General features: G+C 35.8%; 1 protein-coding gene across 1 annotated transcript in view; it reads right to left on the reverse strand.

The window, feature by feature from the left end:
- The window catches only part of LOC122792777 (atrial natriuretic peptide receptor 1-like), a 1,260,614-nt gene that overhangs the window by 468,707 nt on the left and 770,937 nt on the right, over nt 1–20,970 (reverse strand). Inside the window, exon 14 of the mRNA XM_044060347.1 lies at nt 1,205–1,326. Coding sequence (XP_043916282.1) covers nt 1,205–1,326 — 122 coding nt within the window. The remainder of the gene's footprint in view (nt 1–1,204; nt 1,327–20,970) is intronic.

The following is a 20,970-nucleotide window of genomic DNA, read 5'->3' on the forward strand; positions in this document are numbered from 1 at the left end:
GCTAATACAAAGAAATATCAATCACTTTTTTAAAGAAGAAAACATAATTTTATAAACTGCAATTATTAGAAAAAAAAACATACCACAAAATTATGTACAAAATTACTTGCACAACATCAATTCTGACATATTGTAGGGCAAAGATTATGCTAGCTATCTGTCTGCCTGTCTCTCTTTCTATATCTATCTATCTATCTATCTATCTATCTATCTATCTATCTATCTATCTATCTATCTATCTATCTATCTATCTGTCTCTCTATCTGTCTCTCTATCTGTCTCTCTCTGTCACTCTATCTATCCATCCATCTCTCTGTCTATCTGTCTCTGTCTGTCCCTCTCTTTCCTAACATCGGTGGCAATGTTTCACTGGCATAAGACAAGATCTTTCAGCTATAATGGATATAGTAGTTAACTGCATGCATCTTTCTCCATAGCAAAATGTTGTTATGTTTTCAGCTTTATCTTCACTTAAACAATCAAGTGAAATACGAAAGAACCATCATATAATGTAATGATCTACTGGCATTCGTTTTTGTAGTAACCCTGAATCAGGACTGTCTAGGTGTGGGAGTGTCCAATTTGAATTGAGGATAACTGAAAGATGTCATGGCAGTCTTGGCAGATGTTATGGCATACTATGGAAAAAAAACTTATTTTAGAAGAGATCTGCAAAATACACAGCAATTCTTAGTTCCCACGGGCATTATGATTAGGATGAGATAAAAGCATAGCCTAATGGTCTGTAAGAAGTTGGGGTTTGCATAGGGTGTTTGCTACTGCACATCCCAGTGTACTCTAAGCAAGTATAACTGATCTAGTTCCTTTATGTCAGAGCCTATGCATATACTTCAGCCATGAATATGTTCCATTCTACATTATTTACTAAGCACGCAAAATATTATAAGAGCCAGATGCATCCAGAGGGGAATTAAATACTTATAACCCATAATATAACATTTGTTTACTCATTGTGTATTTACTTTTATAAGAATGTTCTACTAGGACAAAAAAGATGAAGTTATTATACTTTATGATCTACTTGGACATACTTTCTTATGGTAAATGCACTCAGGTTTCTGATTATGGGTAATTCATTCATTTCACCATAATAAAATATATGAGATATTAGTCTCATGTGAATCTTAGTTTGAAGCTTTTGAAACAGTTTATCACTCAGAACTGTTACTCTGATGTCCCTCACCTGTGACCTTACAAACCCAGCGATCATCTATAATACAATTAGTAGATTTTAACCTTCCATGGTGAATTTTATGCTGATGAAGATAGGACATGCCCCGTGCAATGTCTGTTGCAAATGAAAACCTGAAACAGAAACAGAAAGAAGGAAACTAAATGATAAAGTATTACACATGCTGTGCTACTGCAACTGTAATACTTTCACACCTTACTGTGTACAAACTCTCACAGAAACATTTAGCCAAACATGCATAGTATCAATATATCAGAGAAGGTACTGACATGGTAGCTTCTACATATACATCTATCTCACTGAAGACTTATCTGTGTGTGTGTGTGTGTGTGTGTGTGTGTGTGTGTGTGTGTGTGTGTGTGTGTGTGTGTGCGCATGCGCGCGTGTGTGTGTGTGTGTGTGTGTGTGTGTGTGTGTGTGTGTAGGTTATATATATATCATGAAAAATGTCAGCTATTTAACTTATTACCTGCTTAATGACTATCTTGCTTATGTGAACTAAACGTTAATACTAATTCTTTGTTGTAAGAGACAGAGTGCGAGTGAAAGTAAAAGAGAGAACAACACATTACAAATAAAAGCCCGTACATTACTACTAAGCATTAAGCTCTTAAAAAGAGGTAATAAATTGTTTATTCTGACTCAGATTACCTCCTGCTTCACATCTTTAAGTGTTCATTAGCAGTCTTGCACAAGTGCTCATATACTAGTGGTGTACAGCACACTTGTTTGTTGCCACTTGCTTTAATTTGACAAGTCCCTTAACTCCCACTAGCCAGACCATAGATAATTACCTAGATTTTTCACCATCCAATTGTGCTGCATGCCATAGCCTTATCAGAACCCTAACTCTAATTATAAAACACCACTCTCCCACCCTAAATATAAAGTCTGTAATCACTCCATAACCCTAACACTCCACTTCTGCTTCCAAACTGTGAACTCACTTTCTGTACCATAAACTTAAAACTCCCTTCCTGTGCCCTAAACCTAAAGTTCCTGATTGCTTAGTAACCTCAGACTTCCCTCTCACTCCCTAAACCTAAATCCCACTCCTGATCGCTGCTTGAAACTTTCATCTATACTCCCACCCCCTCCCTACCCCCTCACTAACTTGGCAACTGTGTTTGGTTGAGATTTGGCAGTTTCATTCTCTTCCCATTGCTGCTGTATCTTGCCCAAACATGTACTCAGATTAGACTGAAGCTGGCTTGCCATATGAGCTTCCAAGTCCCCGGCTTTGAAACAGTGGTCTTCAAGCTCCTGGGTCTCTGGTGCTTGTGGTAGACCCATTTATCAGCACTCTACCTATGTCATGAAACAGTGTAACTAAGACCCTTCCATTCCAATAAAAAATACTACATATCCCACCGAACAAAGAACTTCACACAAAAAGTCCATCCATTTATTTATTTATTTCATTTATTTGTTTATCTTTGTTTATTTGCTTCTTTTAGCCAGATGAATAGAGTGAAGAGGTTAACATGTATTACCTTTGCAGCACTTAAAATAATTAAGAGAACACACAGTATTACAAATATATAATATATAGCAACATAATTTAGAAATATAATACACACACACACACACACACACACACACACACACACACACACACACACACACACACACGTGCAATGCTTTTCATGAAGACTAAAGGCAAGCAAAAAGAATAATCATGAATATAAAGTAAAAAAAACAATTACCAGTACTAAAAATATATGACATTTTGCCATAGAAGTGACTCCAAACTGGGAAACAATTGTTAGACATAAAAATGTGCAGGACAAGTACAGAAGTTTTGATAGAAACAGCTCATCCATTTTGATTATGTTAACATGTATGTCTGAAGCAGGTACATTTGCATTCTTCCTTTAGATGTAAAATGTAACAGTTCCATGAATGAAGGAAGACTACCAATTGCATTAATTTGGTATGATAATCTATTCCATGCTGCCGGAGTTAGATTGCTAAAGATTTTTTGCAAACAGTTTTGACCTTGTTATAAAAACCGTGCCACGAATGGGAAAATCCATCATTACCTATATCCACTGATGGATTGTTGCTTATTACGACTATTACTATACTTCTGTTATATTTTTCAGTTCCTCTTTATAGTTGGATATTAATGTGTTTACTTTTAGATTTTGTTATGTTCTGTAAAGACTGGCTTCCTGAATATTTGTAGATCAATTTGTAGATTTTATTTTAATATTTTAGATGAATTTGAAGATGCATGTAGGGTAGAAAAAAGCTGTTTTTAACAAATGCAATTATAATAAAGTGCTAACTTATAAATATACTTAGTGTGTTATACTAGAGTTGTACAATAAAGTTATGGATACAAGCTTATGCATGTCTGCCTGTTTTTTTTTTTTGTTTGTTTTGGGTTTTTTTTTTGTTTTGTTTTGTTTTTTTGTTTTTTTATGATTGCTTCTCTCAGGAGCCTTTTTTGAATTTATGCCTTAATCATTCAACAAAGTAAACTACTCCCTCCTTATAAATGCCATTCGTTTAAATCTAGCTTTAGATTACCAACTAGCTCATGTTTCCAGGGTTACCTTAACAACAAATGCTTTGTAGTCAGAAATTAGTCAATATGTTTTCTTCCACTCTTCCTACAAACTCTGGTGCCTCCTAAAGATTCAGCTCTGGCCCAGGCTCTTTGTTATCTTTACTTATAATGTTTCACCTCAAATTAAAACACCTAACATCCATCTAAAAAATTCCAAATGTGATGAACAATCTTAATCATCATCTTCAGTCCTGACAACTCCTACTAAAGTACAACAAAACCAAATATACATACATCAGTAATCCTAAAGACCTAACTAGAATTCTCTAACCCTTCCACCATCCATCAACAACTCTATCACTGACGCTGCAGAACTCTCTAACCCTTCTACCATCTATCAACAACTCTATCACACTGAAGCTGCAATTTCATTTAAATATCTGGATATAACTCTATCTTTTTCTCTTTCAATTATTATGCATACTGATCTATTAAAATCTGAAATAAACAAAAGTATTAATGTGCATCAATGAATCACAAGATTCCTCACTCCTGAAGCCCAAGCAATGGTAAGCACATTTACTTCCAAAACTCAGCTTCTCTCCAACACCCAACAAAGTTCTCAGCCTACAAAGAACACCTAACTCACTAACAACCTTAAACACATCTTTGCTTCTCTCTAAAAATCAAATCAAGCCTTTAATTCAGGACATCAATCTAAAGTTTGCTCTCACCTTATTCCTTGAGCAATGTGTACATCTGTTCAACGCACAACTATAACATAATTTAGTACATTCTGGTCACCAGTAACATTACTGTCAAACTTTCCCTGGCTCATCTACCTCTGTTAGCTGAGCAGTATAGTTTTGTTAACCATCTATGCTAATTATGTAAATGTTGTTTATAATGTAAATAATTTGTGAATGGCATTTTCATTAACTAGCAATTGCTGCATGTTTAATCATGTCGGCTTACATCTTTATATTTGCAACTTATTTAACTTGCTGTTATTCGTATTGCATTTTCCTGTTATATTACACATACCCTGTGCACCCCCCAGGCTGAGTATGAAATGGGCTCAGTATTAGATCAGTGAAATATCCTAGTCAAAACAAAGACTAAATACTAAACAAACAAACAAACAAATAAATAAATAACATTTTGAATAAAGAGTAATGACAGATTCTCAAAACATTTGCACTATGGGCATGAGCAGGAATAATCTATCGGGGCAGAAGAGATTTCATAGACCTCCCTTTTTCTTGCACGGGCTGACTATGACCCATCCACAGTATGATAAGGGGAGATAGATTGACACTGATTCATGATGGAGTCATCAACAACAATGACACTGTCTGCTTTGGCACATTGTTTTGGCATTTGAACAGGACCATGGCACTGTTGTGCTCTGTGTATAAAGATGTAAAGACATGGCTATAACAAATAAGAGAAAGAAAAACCCAGTGGTACAGTGGTTAAGGTGTATGCCTTTCAATCACAAGGTGCAAGGTTTGATTCTCACTACTGGAAAGAGCTTTACAGATTGAAGGTATATATTTTTCAGGGGTCCAGGGAAGTAAATAGTGTGGGAAGAAATAGCCAGGGAATTGTTATGGCTATGCTTGTATAGGCCCTAGGGCTTATAGCCTAGTACCAACCTATGAACCTATGCTCCATGTGCTAGTCCACCCAATAATATGAACATTTACATGCCATTTATCTGTTTTGGATGGTGAAGTTACAGTCAGATGACCCTAAACTGCACTACTGCTACTCTATCAAAAATGGCCACCACTGTCAGCTTGCAACAGCCATGTTCTTATGGAGCAGGACAATAGACTGCCTGACAATGGAAAATCTGATAGGCACATTTACATGCCAGTGAGGCATTGTTAGTATATAGTCTGCAGATGGATGCCAGGCCCTCACAGCTGGCATAGTGGAACAATTGTGAAAAAGTATAGAAAACTATGATTGTGTGGAGCAAAGTGAAACTAGAGAGGTGAATCTATGGCAACATATTTTTTCATAGTGTAATGAGTTTGCAGATTTTAAAACTTTCTTTTAGTGTACTCTATCAGAAGAGCAAATGTCTGTAACTAAGGGAATGATTATTTTGAGCTGAGACACAGGATCTGGATTGCCTAGACATAACAAAGCCTTGTTAAGTTTAATGCTACTGGATGACAAAAAAGTAAAAATTCGGAAAAATCTAAATCTGTGCTGCCTGTATTTAAAGTTTTGAATATTTTAAAAGAGATACAAGAACTAGAAGTGTGATCTTTAGAAAAGGGAAGATGCACATTACATAAAAATAAATGGAATTTATGGGAAATGTAAATGCAGAATAATGAACCCAACTACTATCTCCAAGTGAGAAACAAAATGAAATATAAGCTGTCAGCAAATGTACTCAAAATGGCAGTGGAGTTTTTACTGTACTGAGTTGCCAGACTGGCACCCAACCTTCACAGAAGGCACACCTGCACACATGCACCTACCTACATGTCTTTAAAACTGACTTGACTGCAGGGAGGACATGCAGACTCCGCACAGAAGGCACTCCAGCCAAGAAACAAACTGGAGGACCTGTTGCTGTGAGGTGACAATATCTTTAGGATACCCACTTGCTAAAAACTCACGGCATAATAAAATGTTAAAAATTGTAAATTTCTTCTTGTTCTGAAGTTACATTTTGTATTTTAACCATTTGCTTCTTCACCACATTATGTTTGATGAATGCTAGATGCATACTGTCAAAATGCAACAAAGTAGTACTTGAGGAATTTTTATAACAAATGTTAGTATCTAAATTTCCCTTACTGATATTTTTTTGACCTTCAAATCCAAAAAACAATAGTTTCCCTGTCAAAATTAAATTAGAAATCTAAAAAAGTGTAGTACCTGTCATAAACTGTATGATTTCTTCTAAATGGTGACTAGACCCCTTCCATACAAAAAATATATCATCAATAAACCTACTGTACTGATAAACAGCTAAATATAGTGGTGATCTAGACAGAACATTCTCCTTCCAATATGTCATAACTGAATTGGTGTAATTAGGAGTCATACTTGCTCCCTTCACAACATCTTTTTTGTTGATAAAAAATATTATTTTGGAACCTAAAGAAATTGTTAATGAGAACTTGATTTAAACATTCACTTCATAATGTGATTTCTTCTAATGAATAAATATTCCCTCTTCTTAACATATAGATCACCCATTCTGTACATAATGCAGACTAATGTTTAGGAGGAGTGAGATTTAAGAAAATGTAGGACCTGAACAATTGATGTAATATTGGAGTGAATGACAGTTGAGAAAGACATCATATGTAATGTATAATGCATGAAAAAATGTTAATATCATAAATTTTATTTTCTATTAATCTATACGTGGCTATGTCTTAAGCAATAATTTAATAAAGGTGTTTAAAAAGGAGTACATAACAAGTGAGTTATGTTCAGTGAGAATTGATCATAATTCTTTCTACTATATGAAGCTTTAGTTGCTCTAATATACTACTAGGTACAAAGATAAATGTGTAGGAAATTGAAGTACTTTACAACTTTGAAAGTTGTAACACACTTAAAATTGTCTCACAGACAGTAGTCAAATGTGAATTGCATCTATGATTCTATATAAAGCTATAATACACTTTACACTGCCACATGCAAAAAAGAAAAGTGGCAGCCCAAAGTGTTTTACAGCTTTTTAAGATGTTTAGCCTTTTCATTGTTCTGTGGTAGCCAACAATTATGCTGTAGTGTCAGATTAGACTTTAATAGTGATGAATGCTGCTTCACAAAACATTATTCAGCACCTTTCTTACATCAGAATTGTCCTTCAAAAAGTTGTCTTTTTCTCATATTCATAGAGTAATCATGGCACTCTATGCACTACATAGAGATTATGGCATCACATGTGGCACAGATATTGTGCTGGTGTAAATACACAGAACACATGATGGCTATGCTTTTTTTGGAACAGGCATGTACAGCTGCTGATAGGGAGCATGCCATAACATGGTCAGCCATCATACTGTCCCAGAGGGATGGTGCGTGAACCTGTCTTGTAATGGGGAGTATGGTAGGGCTGCACCTAAAGGTGGCACAGTCATCACTTCGGTGTGTATGCATTGTATCAGGAGCTGCATAAACAAGATGTCTCCTCAATAACCTTAGCCCTATATCCACATTTACAAGTCATAACATGGCATCAAAGTAAATACAACACCAAGAGACATTCTTTGAGAGAGAGAGAGAGAGACACAGAAATGCTGCAGTCCCTCCATTAGAATGGATAGTATTTTCTAGAAACAGATTAAAGTGACTGCACTGTATTCAGATATGTGTGGTGCAACCTAATGGTGGAAATGAATGCTGTCAATTGCGATATCAGCTCAATCCATAATGTCCAATTAAGGGTCAACAACCATGCTCTCACATGCATGCCAGAAAATCCTTGCCATTGCATGAGAGATAATAGTTATGGGTGGAGGATGGGCACCATCACAGACCACACTGACAGCCATGGAGTTCTTGTCTCTGTCTGAGGTGGTAGAATGATACCCTGTGGAGGCCCATATATGTAAGCTGAGATTGACGCACATTCCTATATTTCTATTGGTGATGTAGCAGGTTTGTATTGTCTTATGTCAGTAGCACAGTTTAGGAGTATGTAAGTGCCCTCAACATGGGTTGGTCATCAATGCCATTTCTGCTCTACAGACACATCTGGGATGCAGACACAATGCCATACTGTTCAAGGTACATGTGTTTACATTTTTACAAAGCAAGATTGAAAATGTAGTCGGTGTCCCTGTTAAATGGTTCACTCACCAAAAAAAGGGGTAGAATAGAAGCACAAAAGTGAGGAACCAACCAAAAGGAATGCACGAATAATTGTTCTGTAGAAACCACAGATATTCAGGCTAAAGAAATGTCAGCAATCCGTTGTATAATCCAAAGAAATATTTATTAAAATGTAGAAAAATAAGCGCTTTCGCGTGGTAAGTCCACGCTTCATCAGATATCAATTAAAAATACAAGAGTTCAGGTATATAACCGCTAAAACGCGGGAAATCAGTTAAATAATTCAATGCCTAAAACCTGTGTGTTTTAATTCTGTGCGCTTTGTAAGCATACTCATTATGCAGCGAGAATCTCGCCGCTAAAACAAACAAACAAATAAGTCTTACAGGTAAACGCCAAGTTTATCCAAAGAATCACATGGCATTAATCTTAGCTTTATAAATGCATGTATCAATTATAAGTTTTTTTAAAAGCTTAAGAATAGAATACTGTAGACCTATGATCTAATGTAGAACACATTGTAAAAACTTGTCATACATTCAGTATTTCTTTGATACGTGCGTAGAGAGGTCTCGCTGACAATTACTGAATGTAGTCAGCAAAACATAGAAGATTAAGAGCCAAAATGGTCTCAATAACCTATGCATCATATACTCAATGAGTATGATACGAAATTAAAGTCCTAAATAAATGTCCGTGGAATCTCGGACATGAACTTCAACTTAGACATTGCTTATGTGAGCATGAAACGCATGTGTTGCTCTTATCAAAGGACAACAAAGCAAGAATAGAACTAAGCATTTAAGTTTTTTACCCCCCCCACATATATCATCTGCTTGAAATCAGTGTTATTATCATTTACAGTTAATATTAATGTATTAATATGTAATACCATGATGTATACACTGACTGGAGGGAGAACAACAAATCTCTTGAGGCGAAGCATTAATATAAACAGTTCCATATTTCTTATAAAAAATATATGTATAAACCTGAATTTAAAAAAATTTTTTAGAACATTGCAAATAAACAAATAGTAACGCAAGTAGAAAATTTTTTTCAAGTAAACTAGCTAACTTGATGTGGCATAAAATGAGAAATAATAACTACATCATATTGTGTATGAAGCTTATAATAAATGGTGTAACTTAACCAGGCATATATATGTATATTTTTTACATCAGCCTATAAGATTGTTTACAATATGAGGCTAGATATTGTTAAAGTCTCTTGTATGGGGAGTATATATGCAAGAACATTAATGCCTTGGGTTTAGATGTTAATCTATGATAACAAACAGTGGCACACTGAAAAATCTAAATAACGCATATGTATGAAGACAATACATAGATAACATATAGATGAATATATTCGTATGTTAACTGGCTAGTATCTTAAATACACAATTATAGACATGCATGAAAAGCAGAATACATTGTGTAATGATATTGTATATGCATAGATGCGTTTTTTTATCTACCTAGATAACAGAACTGGCTTTATGGATATAAAGTTATTAATTCCTGGTGTCAAATGTGCTCCTAATTTGAGAATCCAATTCAGTTCATTGATGGCCAGATTGTTCTCCTTGTTGCCATCCCTGCCATTATCAGTGACTACCTGCAACACTCTGAAGTTGAAGGAATGTGATGGAAATTCCATAACGTGTTTTGCTAATGCATTCGTCTCTACCTTCTTCATGATATCATACAGGTGGTTATAAATACGCTCCTGGAGCTTTCTTTTTGTTAGTCCTATGTAAAATGCCTGACATTTAACACATGTGGCAAGGTATATTAAGTTGTGGGTATTACAGTTGGCAAAAAAATGTGGGATAAATACATAATCCATGGTTGGATGTTTAAATGGTTGTTCTTTGGTAATATAGTTGCATCTACTGCAACTATGGCAGAGAATGTGCCCTGTCTATTTGAGACAGGGTTACATAAAGTCATTCTATGATCATCTGGTGTGATGTGTATATCACCACATAAAATCCTTTTTAGACTTTTACTATTTCTATATAAAAAAGATGGATTTCTCCCTGTGACATCCCTTGTTTGGGCATCTATAGTTAGTATATGCCAATTGTCATGAATAACTTGTTGTATTTTCTTTATATCACTGGTGTAGGTTGTTATATACCTAATTTGACCATCCGTCAGAGGTTTCATTCTACAATGATGTTGTATGCCCTGGCTATGTGGTTCTGTATATAATGACTCAACGGGTATTTTCTGCCCTAATATCTCATGTTTGATTTTTTTGACCATCTTAGGGTCATAGCCTCTATCAGAAAATAAACTCTCTAACAACAGGGCTTCTTTATTGAGGTCTGCTTCTTTACTGCAGAGTTTCAGTATCCTGAGGAACTGGCCTTTTACTATGCCTTTGAACACGTGCCTGGGATGCGTGCTGTCAAAAGTCAACAGCGCATTGCGCCACGTCGGTTTCCTATATAAGGATGAAGCAATGCCGCCTTCAGATGTAAAACTAAGTGTTACGTCAAGGAAATTGATGTGAGTGGCGGAAGTTTCCTTAGTGAATCTAAGGAAGCTGCTAGTAGTTTCCAAGTAATCTAGAAAAGATTCAAACAGTTCCAGGGTGCCTTCCCATACAATTATTATATCATCTACAAAGCGTCTGTAGAGTTTTACATGCTTGAATCTCTGATGGGTAAAGAGAAACAACTTCTCCCACCACAAAACCACCAGATTGGCGTAGGTATTTGCACAGGGGGTGCCCATGGCTACCCCCCATTTCTGCAAATAATACCTATCGCCAAACATGAACACATTGTTGAACAAAATAAGTTCCAACAATTGGCACACCAATATAATTCTATCATTACTGAAGGAGGTTTCTTTACTCAGAAGCTGTCTAATATATTCCATGCCTTCTGCATTGGGTATTGATGTGAACAAGTTTTTGACATCTAAGGTGATAAATATATACTGTTCACTATCATCCAGTTTGACATTTTTGATATTATCTAAAAGATCATAAGTATCTTTCAATATGGTGGAAAATTGATTTACTACTGGTCTTAACAGGTCCTCCACGAACTTGGAGATGTGTGCTGTTACCCAATTGTCACCAGACACAATGGGTCTATAAGGAATTGGAATTACCTCCTTGTGAATTTTAGGTATGCCTTTGATGGTGGGTATGGTAGGATGCCCTATGTATAAGAAATTGTAAATCTCTTTGCTAACTTGGCGACATGTGACTAAATCATATAAGGTGTCCTTGACCATGTTGACAATACGTGACACTTCATTGTGCGTTATAGATGTATATGTGTCTACTTCTGACAGCATACTATTAAGGGTCAACAACCATGCTCTCACATGCATGCCAGAAAATCCTTGCCATTGCATGAGAGATAATAGTTATGGGTGGAGGATGGGCACCATCACAGACCACACTGACAGCCATGGATTTCTTGTCTCTGTCTGAGGTGGTAGAATGATACCCTGTGGAGGCCCATATATGTAAGCTGAGATTGACGCACATTCCTATATTTCTATTGGTGATGTAGCAGGTTTGTATTATCTTATGTCAGTAGCACAGTTTAGGAGTATGTAAGTGCCCTCAACATGGGTTGGTCATCAATGCTATTTCTGCTCTACAGACACATCTGGGATGCAGACACAATGCCATACTGTTCAAGGTACATGTGTTTACATTTTTACAAAGCAGTAAGCAATAATGATGCATAACTAAGGGGTGGGATTGTCACAGCTTAGTAATATTGCATATGGATGTTTGTCTGCTTTCACAGGTGCTATGGTTATTGGGTCCTCTGCCATGGAACAGGGCATGCCTGATGTAATTGATGTATTGGACACTGCTGGTGATGTTGCTCTTACTGTTGCACATTCAAGTCTACAGTAACACTGACAGCAATGGTAACTGTAGGGGCATCAAACACTCCTCCTCTATTGTCTCAGCTCTGTTGCCTGTGGAACAGACATCCAGCTCTCAAGAGCTCATAAAAGGACAGGTTATGCCCACTACACCGATTCAAGAAGGATATTTTTTTCCCTGCTTTTGCACTTAAAACAGGCAATCTCCCCTAGAAGCTAAGGGAAACTGGATATTTGTAGAATGTCTTTACAGTGTTGGTTTTCTCTTCTGTGATACATGAAACTGGATGTACTCCTCCACATGCTACAGTAAGGAATTGGTGCAGAATTCATGAAACAGATGCCTGAGATACATCCAACATGTTCCTTGATTGTCATTGGAAAGCCTCTGTACTGGGAATAGTCAGAGCTATATATTTCTTAGTGTCCATAGGGATGGGTATTCCACACATCCTACAAGAGTCCATGTGAAAACATGTCTACTAACATTTGTGTGGTACCTCTGTACACATGATGCAGTCAACTGTCCCTGTCATGTAGATGATGGTATCTTAGGAAAGTCAGAGTCTTCTGCAACATGGATAATGGTGTTGTATGCCACTGTGGACACTGACTGTTGTAACAGTGTCTAACGTGGTGCTCAGCTGTGACAGTTGCTCTGTCTAACACTGTAGCATAATCTTCCCACTGTTTGTCATGAAATCCCAGTGTACAAACTCACTGGCAGCCATGACTGATTGCACAATTGTATATGTTTCTGAACCTCTGATTTGCATTTGCAGTAGGGCTCATTAGCATCACATTGCTCATTTCCATATTATCATGCATTCACATATGTTGCTGGCAGTACAATTTTGTCTGCTCGTCTGATGTCACTACTTGTGTCTCTGCCTGTGCACACTGATACTTATGTAATCTTGCCTAATGCACTATACTATCCAGGCCAAGATCTTTTGCATAAGGTGGTACCTCTCTGTTTCATAACAAAGCTTGTTCCATTTTCTTAAATTATACAGCTTTTTTTTCCCTTTTTACTTATATCCATCTTTACTGTCTGACAAATATGGCTAGCTTAGTTGATGAAAGTCATCAAAGCAGGGAATATATTGATATGATGCTGGAGGAATTCATAGGCTGAACATTAGAGTTTTTCTGTATTTTGAGGATTCAAAGAAACAGTACCTTTATTCATATCTACATTTACAACAAACACATATTATTCCAGTAAATACTTAAAAGGCTATTTAAGTTATTAATGGTCAAGTCCCATTATTATTACTAGTGCTAGATTGGCTTGTTTATGAGCATTTTCTTTATATTCATTTTTGATGCCTTGCAACATTGAGTATTACTATGTAGAATGTTGCTTAAGGACAGCCCAAGGCAGATGCATAACTAGGATAGGACAAAGAGGACAGCTGTCCCAGGTGCATGCTGTGAGGGGGCATGATCAGTGGACACAGTACTGGCATTGACTTATGAAGCTACAACAATATCACAGCTTCATGTATGAAGGCAAATACTCCATTTACAGTCAGGGCAAGTGCTGAGGCACTTACTGAGAGCATTACTGCAGCAAGCTGCTTAATATATTTGAAGCAAGAAACATACTATTGCTTCAGAGCACACAAATATATTTTATTTATTTACCATTTGTTTACCAGGAAAGTCCAACTTGGAACAAAGCTAATTTTCAGCAGAGGCCAAGGGAGAAATGCTCCAGATGCATGTCTTTGTAATGTTAGAGGAAACCTACACAAATGCAAGGAGGACATACAGACTCCCCACAGAAGGCACTCCAGCCAAGAATCAAACCGGGGAACCTCCTGCTGTGAGGTGACAATGCTACCATTGGACCACTGCACCATCCATGATACATGAAACCACAAAAATGAACAAATGATTTGTTCTTTCGAAATATATTCTTATAATGCATCTGGAAGCTACAAAATCTTTTTGTCTGTTAAACTTATTACACTTACAGATGACATAACTGCTTATACCTCATGTCCAGTCAGCCCTAAACTTTGTTTGCAATGTTTCAAATTAAATATTTAATTTGGATAAATCAGTTTTGTTTGCCCTTAAAGATAGTTACCCATATCTAAATAGTCTGGATCTTTCTCAAGTTAAAATAGTTAACATTTTAAAATATGGAAACATCAATTTTTTTTCAAAATTTGAAGTATTTAATGAAGATCATGCATTTTAAGGCCTAGAAAAGAATATTTGAAGATAAGGAAAGATGGAATACAATGTAATTCTTCTACTTCCAAAAATGTCAATATTAAAAATGAGCATTTCACAAAGTTTATTATTTTTCATCAACTCCTCAATGGGTTCATTAATAAATCACATTTTCTCAAATATTTACTAACAATTATATAAGCCTATATGCTTTTCTAAATACCTCCACATATCATATAAGAAAATAACTATTCCTAAGTGCATTATAACCCTCAAGATACCTGACTTTATGTCTACCATTTAGCTTTGTGCAGATAAAGTATATCCTACTGGATTCTTTAAATACAGAACACTGTTGATATTTGAACTCTTACACAAATACTTATGTAAACAAATATGAGGTTGTCCTACCATTCCTGTCTTAATAGAATCATTAAGGAAATTAAAATTCCACATAATTACAACTCTTCTAAAGCAAGTCACACTGATAAAACTGATAAACTTCAATGAGATTTTTAGTTTGCATTAATCAATAATGGTTAGCTCAATTCTTTTTATTAGCAATTCCGTTATACTTTTTTTAAAAATGTATATTATTCATGGTCTTCATCTAAGATGTACATCCATGGAAAATGTAATTTATAATACATTGCCCAGAAAATTATTAAATTCAATGTCTCATTCTTAAAAAAATATGTTTTAATGTTTCTGGTGTTTCCTTTCTAAATCTCATTTAGTTTCAAGACTTTACAAAAGTTTATGTTTGATTACTTTAAGAAGATTAGTTTATACATCATCAGCCTGGAATGTGTATGCTGAAAATAGGCCTACTTCTTTACTTTGGAGAAATTGTGGAAAATTATCCTGAAACAATTTCTCTTCTTAAATTGTACTCAACTCAAATATATGTCTTACTGTTCCTTTTACCCTCATGTAGCTGCTGCATTCCCCCCTAAAACTAATCAGTTTTTGTAAATATTGACTAAATCAGGAAGTTAATCTTGTTTGAATATTTTGGCCATGTAAAGTAAGTTAAACCTCTGTAGAAATTTTGAGATGAAAAGTTTAAATTGAAATCCAGGATTCAGCCAAATATATCATCAACTCTTCTTTATAGACCTGTTTGAGACTGAAAATGTTCTCTTTCAATGGTTGATTCTGCACTTTTTAAATATTACATTTTCAATTGTGTGGATTTATTCTCAAGAAGTCAACAAGCAATTTAAGCTATGGATTGGTATTCAGAAAAGCTATCACCACCAGGGGTTAATGGACAATGCTATAGTGCTCAATAGTGCTATTCTAATAATGTAGGATTTAAAGCCATTACAAAACCATAATGAGCAACTGCTCAATCCAGGCTCATTATCATGTCTGTGAATTGAACACTGCACTGATAGACCTAACTGAGCTCTTGTTCCTCTTACCGGCATGGAATGCAGTTGAACAGGCCTCTTCACACACACACACACACACACACACACACACACACACACACACACACACACACACACACACACACACACACATACATACACACAGCTTTGTAGTACTTAGCTGTGGTAGATCTAACAGCTCTACTCTTACCACAGAAATGAATAGGTGTACTTGATCAAATGATAGTCTTCACTTTTTCACTTCACTGCCCAAATAATGCTGCAGACGTATTTTTTGAATCATTCTACTGAGTTATTCTGATACCTATGAAATTTCTGGAGAGGAATCCACTGGTAATTTTCATTAGTCACAGCTTTGAACTGATGTATTTGCATGCAGTCTTTGCCAGTGAGACTTTTGTAGAGCAGGTGTATGCTGCTGTGATAGTGGTGCAGTAGCGTTTCAATTGCTCAGGTATAATACATTGTGGAAACCTGTGCAGGTTAAAGCAGTGCATTATGCCTTTGTGAGTTCCAGATTTGGGAAAATGCTTTGTAAAAATTTCAATATTAAGTGTAAGTAATATATGATTGCCTTTTAGTATTTGCTTCTTTCTTGTCTCATACTTCTATTAATATTCTAATAGTCGTATTTATGTTTAATAAATTATTAAAATTCTTTAGGCTATTTATTATTTGTGTTTTGAAAAAAAGTAAAGTAAAATGCTGAAAGAAATTTCATAATATTTAATTTCCATAAAAAGTTAAAACTACAGAAACAACAAATGAAAGCTAACAACAATGCATGTCATGCATACTAATTAAAACCTTTTAATACAGTGTGAAATCTTTGTCTGCCACTCTACTGCACCACACAAATCAGTAGTAATAATTACTTGCTACATATGCTCATTCAGTCATTAACCTATTAATTGATTCTATTACTCACTTAATGTATTTTTGTGTATTTAGGGAGTCAAGGCCTATCCACTCATTTAGTGTATTTTTGGGTAGCTAGGGAATCAAGGCCTATCCCTGCAAGCAGTGGGTGGTTGTTAAAGAAACCAATTCTAGATAGAATGTCAGCATATTATACAATGTAACACATATGCATACATGCAAACATATACATGGACATGCGGTCATTTGCACATGGCAAGCACATGTTATGGGCAATATGGAAGATCACCATTTCTCTTGCAGCATGCCTTTATCATCTGCAAATAACTGTTTTTTTCCAACTATATTATACAGGTTCCAGTATCTATTTTATTCTTCTAGTAAGCTTTGTCATGACTTACAAAAACAGGTTAAGCAAACAACTTGTACCTTATCAACCACGCACTTAGTAAGTGGGAAGAATGTTATATGTAACACTGCATTTGGTATTCTGCACAATTCCACAAAATGAATTCATCTTTTCAATGATCTCCCAAACATCTTGTCTTCATTTCTTATCTTATCATTTCTGAAATGTCTTAACCAATGCATATTTCAAAAGTAATGCACTTCAGGTTTTTTGTATAAAAATTCCAGTGTAAGGATGCTATTCTTCAAATATTATATGTTAATTATTTCCTTGAGTTACCTAACAACCTATAATTGTGAGAGAGAATTTATTGAGGTTTTCAAGTATCATAATATTATACAACTGAATTTAGAAACGATTCACGGTAGTAATATACTAGATTTGTTTGGTACAGATACTCCAATTTTAACTGAAAATATTTGGGTTCTCCTTTTTTGGGACTACCTGATCATTTCCCCTTCTCATTTAAAAATGTTGCTTAGAGTAAACTGAGTGTATGGATCAAATATTATAATTATGGTATATTTGATAATTACTAAAGAATAATTTGCTATCTTTAGATCAGGTAGAAATGGTTGAGTCAGTTAATGGGGATTTATGATAATACAGAATTTCATTTGTATAACAGTGCAGTGAAGACAACTTGCAATATAATAGTAAGATCCAAAAATAAATTCCCAGTATGGAAAATTAGAATTTGAACCAATTGCATAATATGAAAAGAGGATTTTTGTGTATGCTGTAAATTTCCAAGTAAATGTAATTTAAAGCAAGTTAAAGTTATTATGTATAAGAAATGAAAAACAAATAAAATATGAAATGTTGCTGGCAACTGATCATACAAGCACCAAAAAATTATAAATATACGAATTTCTTCAGAAATGAAACAGAACATATTCATTCTATTTTTGCAGATGGTCTAATGATTCATGATCATGAACTGATAGCTAATAAAGTTAATGAACATTTTGTTGGTTTTGGCATTGACATTGATACAAGAGATTATTATTATCAATTCATGTAGGAAAGAAACAATTATATGACAAAGTCCTATTACTGAAGAGATAGTATTAACAGCGTTACATAAAATTAAATCTGATACATCAAGTAGACTATGTTGTGGACCAAACTGTATTCCTGGAATTTGTTCCTTAATATAAAATATTATTTAGTGATTATATTAATTAAGAATTTTAATTATATGATCTCTAATGGGCAGCCATGGTGGTACAGTGGTTAGCATTGCTGCCTCACAGCAAGATGTTCTCCGGTTCAATCCTTGGCTGGGGTGCCTTCTGTGCGGAGTCTGCATGTCCTCTCTGTGGTCGCATGGGTTTCCTTTGTGTGCTCCAGTTTCCTCCCACATTCCAAAGACATGCTGTAGGTGGATTAGACACTCTAAAATTGGCCCTAGGTGTGAGTGCATGCATGTGTGTGCCTTCTGTGGAAGGTTGGGCACCGGGCTAGCAATTCAACACTGTAAAACCCCACTGCCAATCATGAGTGGACAGGTGATCCACTGTGGCAACCCCTAACTGTGAAAAGCTGAAAGAAGAAGAAGAAGAATTATATGATCTCTAATAACTACCAACCAAGATCTTGGACAGAATCATTTTTAAACCTGAAGATAAGATGGCAGTACATGATTACAATTCAGTAAATCTAACACCAATATTATGCAAATGCACTGAAAGATGCATTAGTGAAATCATACTTAAGGAAAATAATCCAATAACCCAAAGAGTAGTGATTCATGGGAAAAAAATCAGAGCCAGCACTGGTATAATCAGCTGCTTCTCATGGATCTATGCTTGGGCCTTTGTTTTTTAATACCAATTTTGCCTCTGTTCCATTTTTTTTTTTTTGCTAATAGTGCAGTTGATGTCACTAATATTAAATGGTATTAACTATGCTTAAGTAAGTAGGCTAGTACAGCTGATCTCTTATTTACTCAAAAAAGTGCAATGTTATGTATTTAGGTAACCAAAAATTAAGGAGATCTATTGCATTGTCTACATTTAATTTATTGGAAGTTAGTGACTGCAAGGATCATGGTATACTGATTGATTCATCTTTTTGTTTTGAAAATCATGTGAGAGCCATCTGTAAAAAGGCTTTGAGACAGATGAGTCTCAAGCACTTCACAATAAGACAGGTTACAATGTTAGCTAGTTTATTTAAGATTTATATCAGAACAGTTTTGGAACACAATATAATGCTCTGTACTCTTCATGATTGACAGCACAATTGTATAGAATCAGTACAACATGAATTTACAAAAAAGACTACTTGATATTAAGCAGTTATGCTAAAAGGATGAATTTGTTTCAGCTGGTCTTTATAGTCTCAATTATAGATTTATCAGGGGTCGACTTTTCTTTGCATATTAAGATGCTTAATGACACTTTTCTTTAGTTTGGAAGTACATAATAATCCAAAGACATATAAACATCATAATTTAAAGTTCTGTTTAGAATTATTTAGTGAAAAGAATAGAACTTACTATTTAAGAAATACGATGGCACAGTTATGAAATAAATTACCTGAGTATATCAAAGGTGTGAATAGCTCAATACAATTCATAAGGTCATAGGTTCATAGGTAGGTACTAGGCTATCAGCCCAAGGGCCTGTGTAAGCCTAGCTAACAAGGTTCCCTGGCTTTTGCCACCCAAGAAGGTTATTTTCCTGTGCCCCTGTTGAGCAGAGCCAGAGAAATTATCCCTGGGATGAATTTCCTATTCCCCATCCACTCATCAAGATTTTTCTTGAAGAGTGCTAATGAAGAACTCTGCTTGACATAGATAGGTAGCTTGTTCCAGAGTATGGGGAGTTTCTGGGACAGGAATCTATCCCTCCAGTATGTTCTGTTTATTGTGGTGACAGGGTATAGGTCCCTGGGAGAGCATAGCTCGGAGGGATTGGGATTTCCTTAGGTGTAGCATTTCCAACAGCTCTGGGTTTGACATAGCTTTGTATGTTAGGTGACTATCACCTTGGAGTAGGCAATATGCTATGGAGTACAGCTGGAGTTTTTTGAGATGGTCAGTGTAGGGCATCTGTTTGAGTCCTGTAATCCTCTTTGTGAGGTATTTTTGTGGCCTTTCTAGCTTTTGCAGATGTCTTGTGAGGTACATTCAAAAAGGGGCGCTATACTCAATAATGGGTCTAATGAGAGCCGAGTTGAGGAGAACAATGACCTCTTTTCTCTTGGATGAGAACTCTTTCATGATGAGGTGGAGAGACTACTGTCCACCTGAGTCCCAAGGTCTCATATCACACCTTCGGTGTTAAGTGGACTGCCACCTATGTGGTAGCTCATGGGTACCGAATTTTTACCAAAGGGGATGACAATGCACTTTTTGGCATTGAGCTTGAGGCTGTGGCTCTGATACCAGGCATCAATCTCAGTAAGGCCTTTCTGTAGGATGTCCACATTGTTCTGGTACTTGAATATGGCTCCTAATTTGCAGTCATCTGTGAACTTCATCAGCCAGAGGCCCTCTGTGTCAGCCTGTACTTCTGAGAAGTAGATACCAAATAGGAGAGGATCCAAGACTGAACCCTATGGTACTCCACTTGTCAAAGGTTTGAAGTCAGATTTGGAGTCTGCAACTTTTACAGTGTGGGTTCTGTCAGTGAGCCAGTTGGCGACCCATCTTGTGATGTATGGATTTATACCCA

Source organism: Protopterus annectens, chromosome 2.part0 (assembly GCF_019279795.1).
Source record: "Protopterus annectens isolate FY-2018-M chromosome 2.part0, PAN1.0, whole genome shotgun sequence".
Lineage (NCBI taxonomy): Eukaryota > Metazoa > Chordata > Ceratodontiformes > Protopteridae > Protopterus > Protopterus annectens.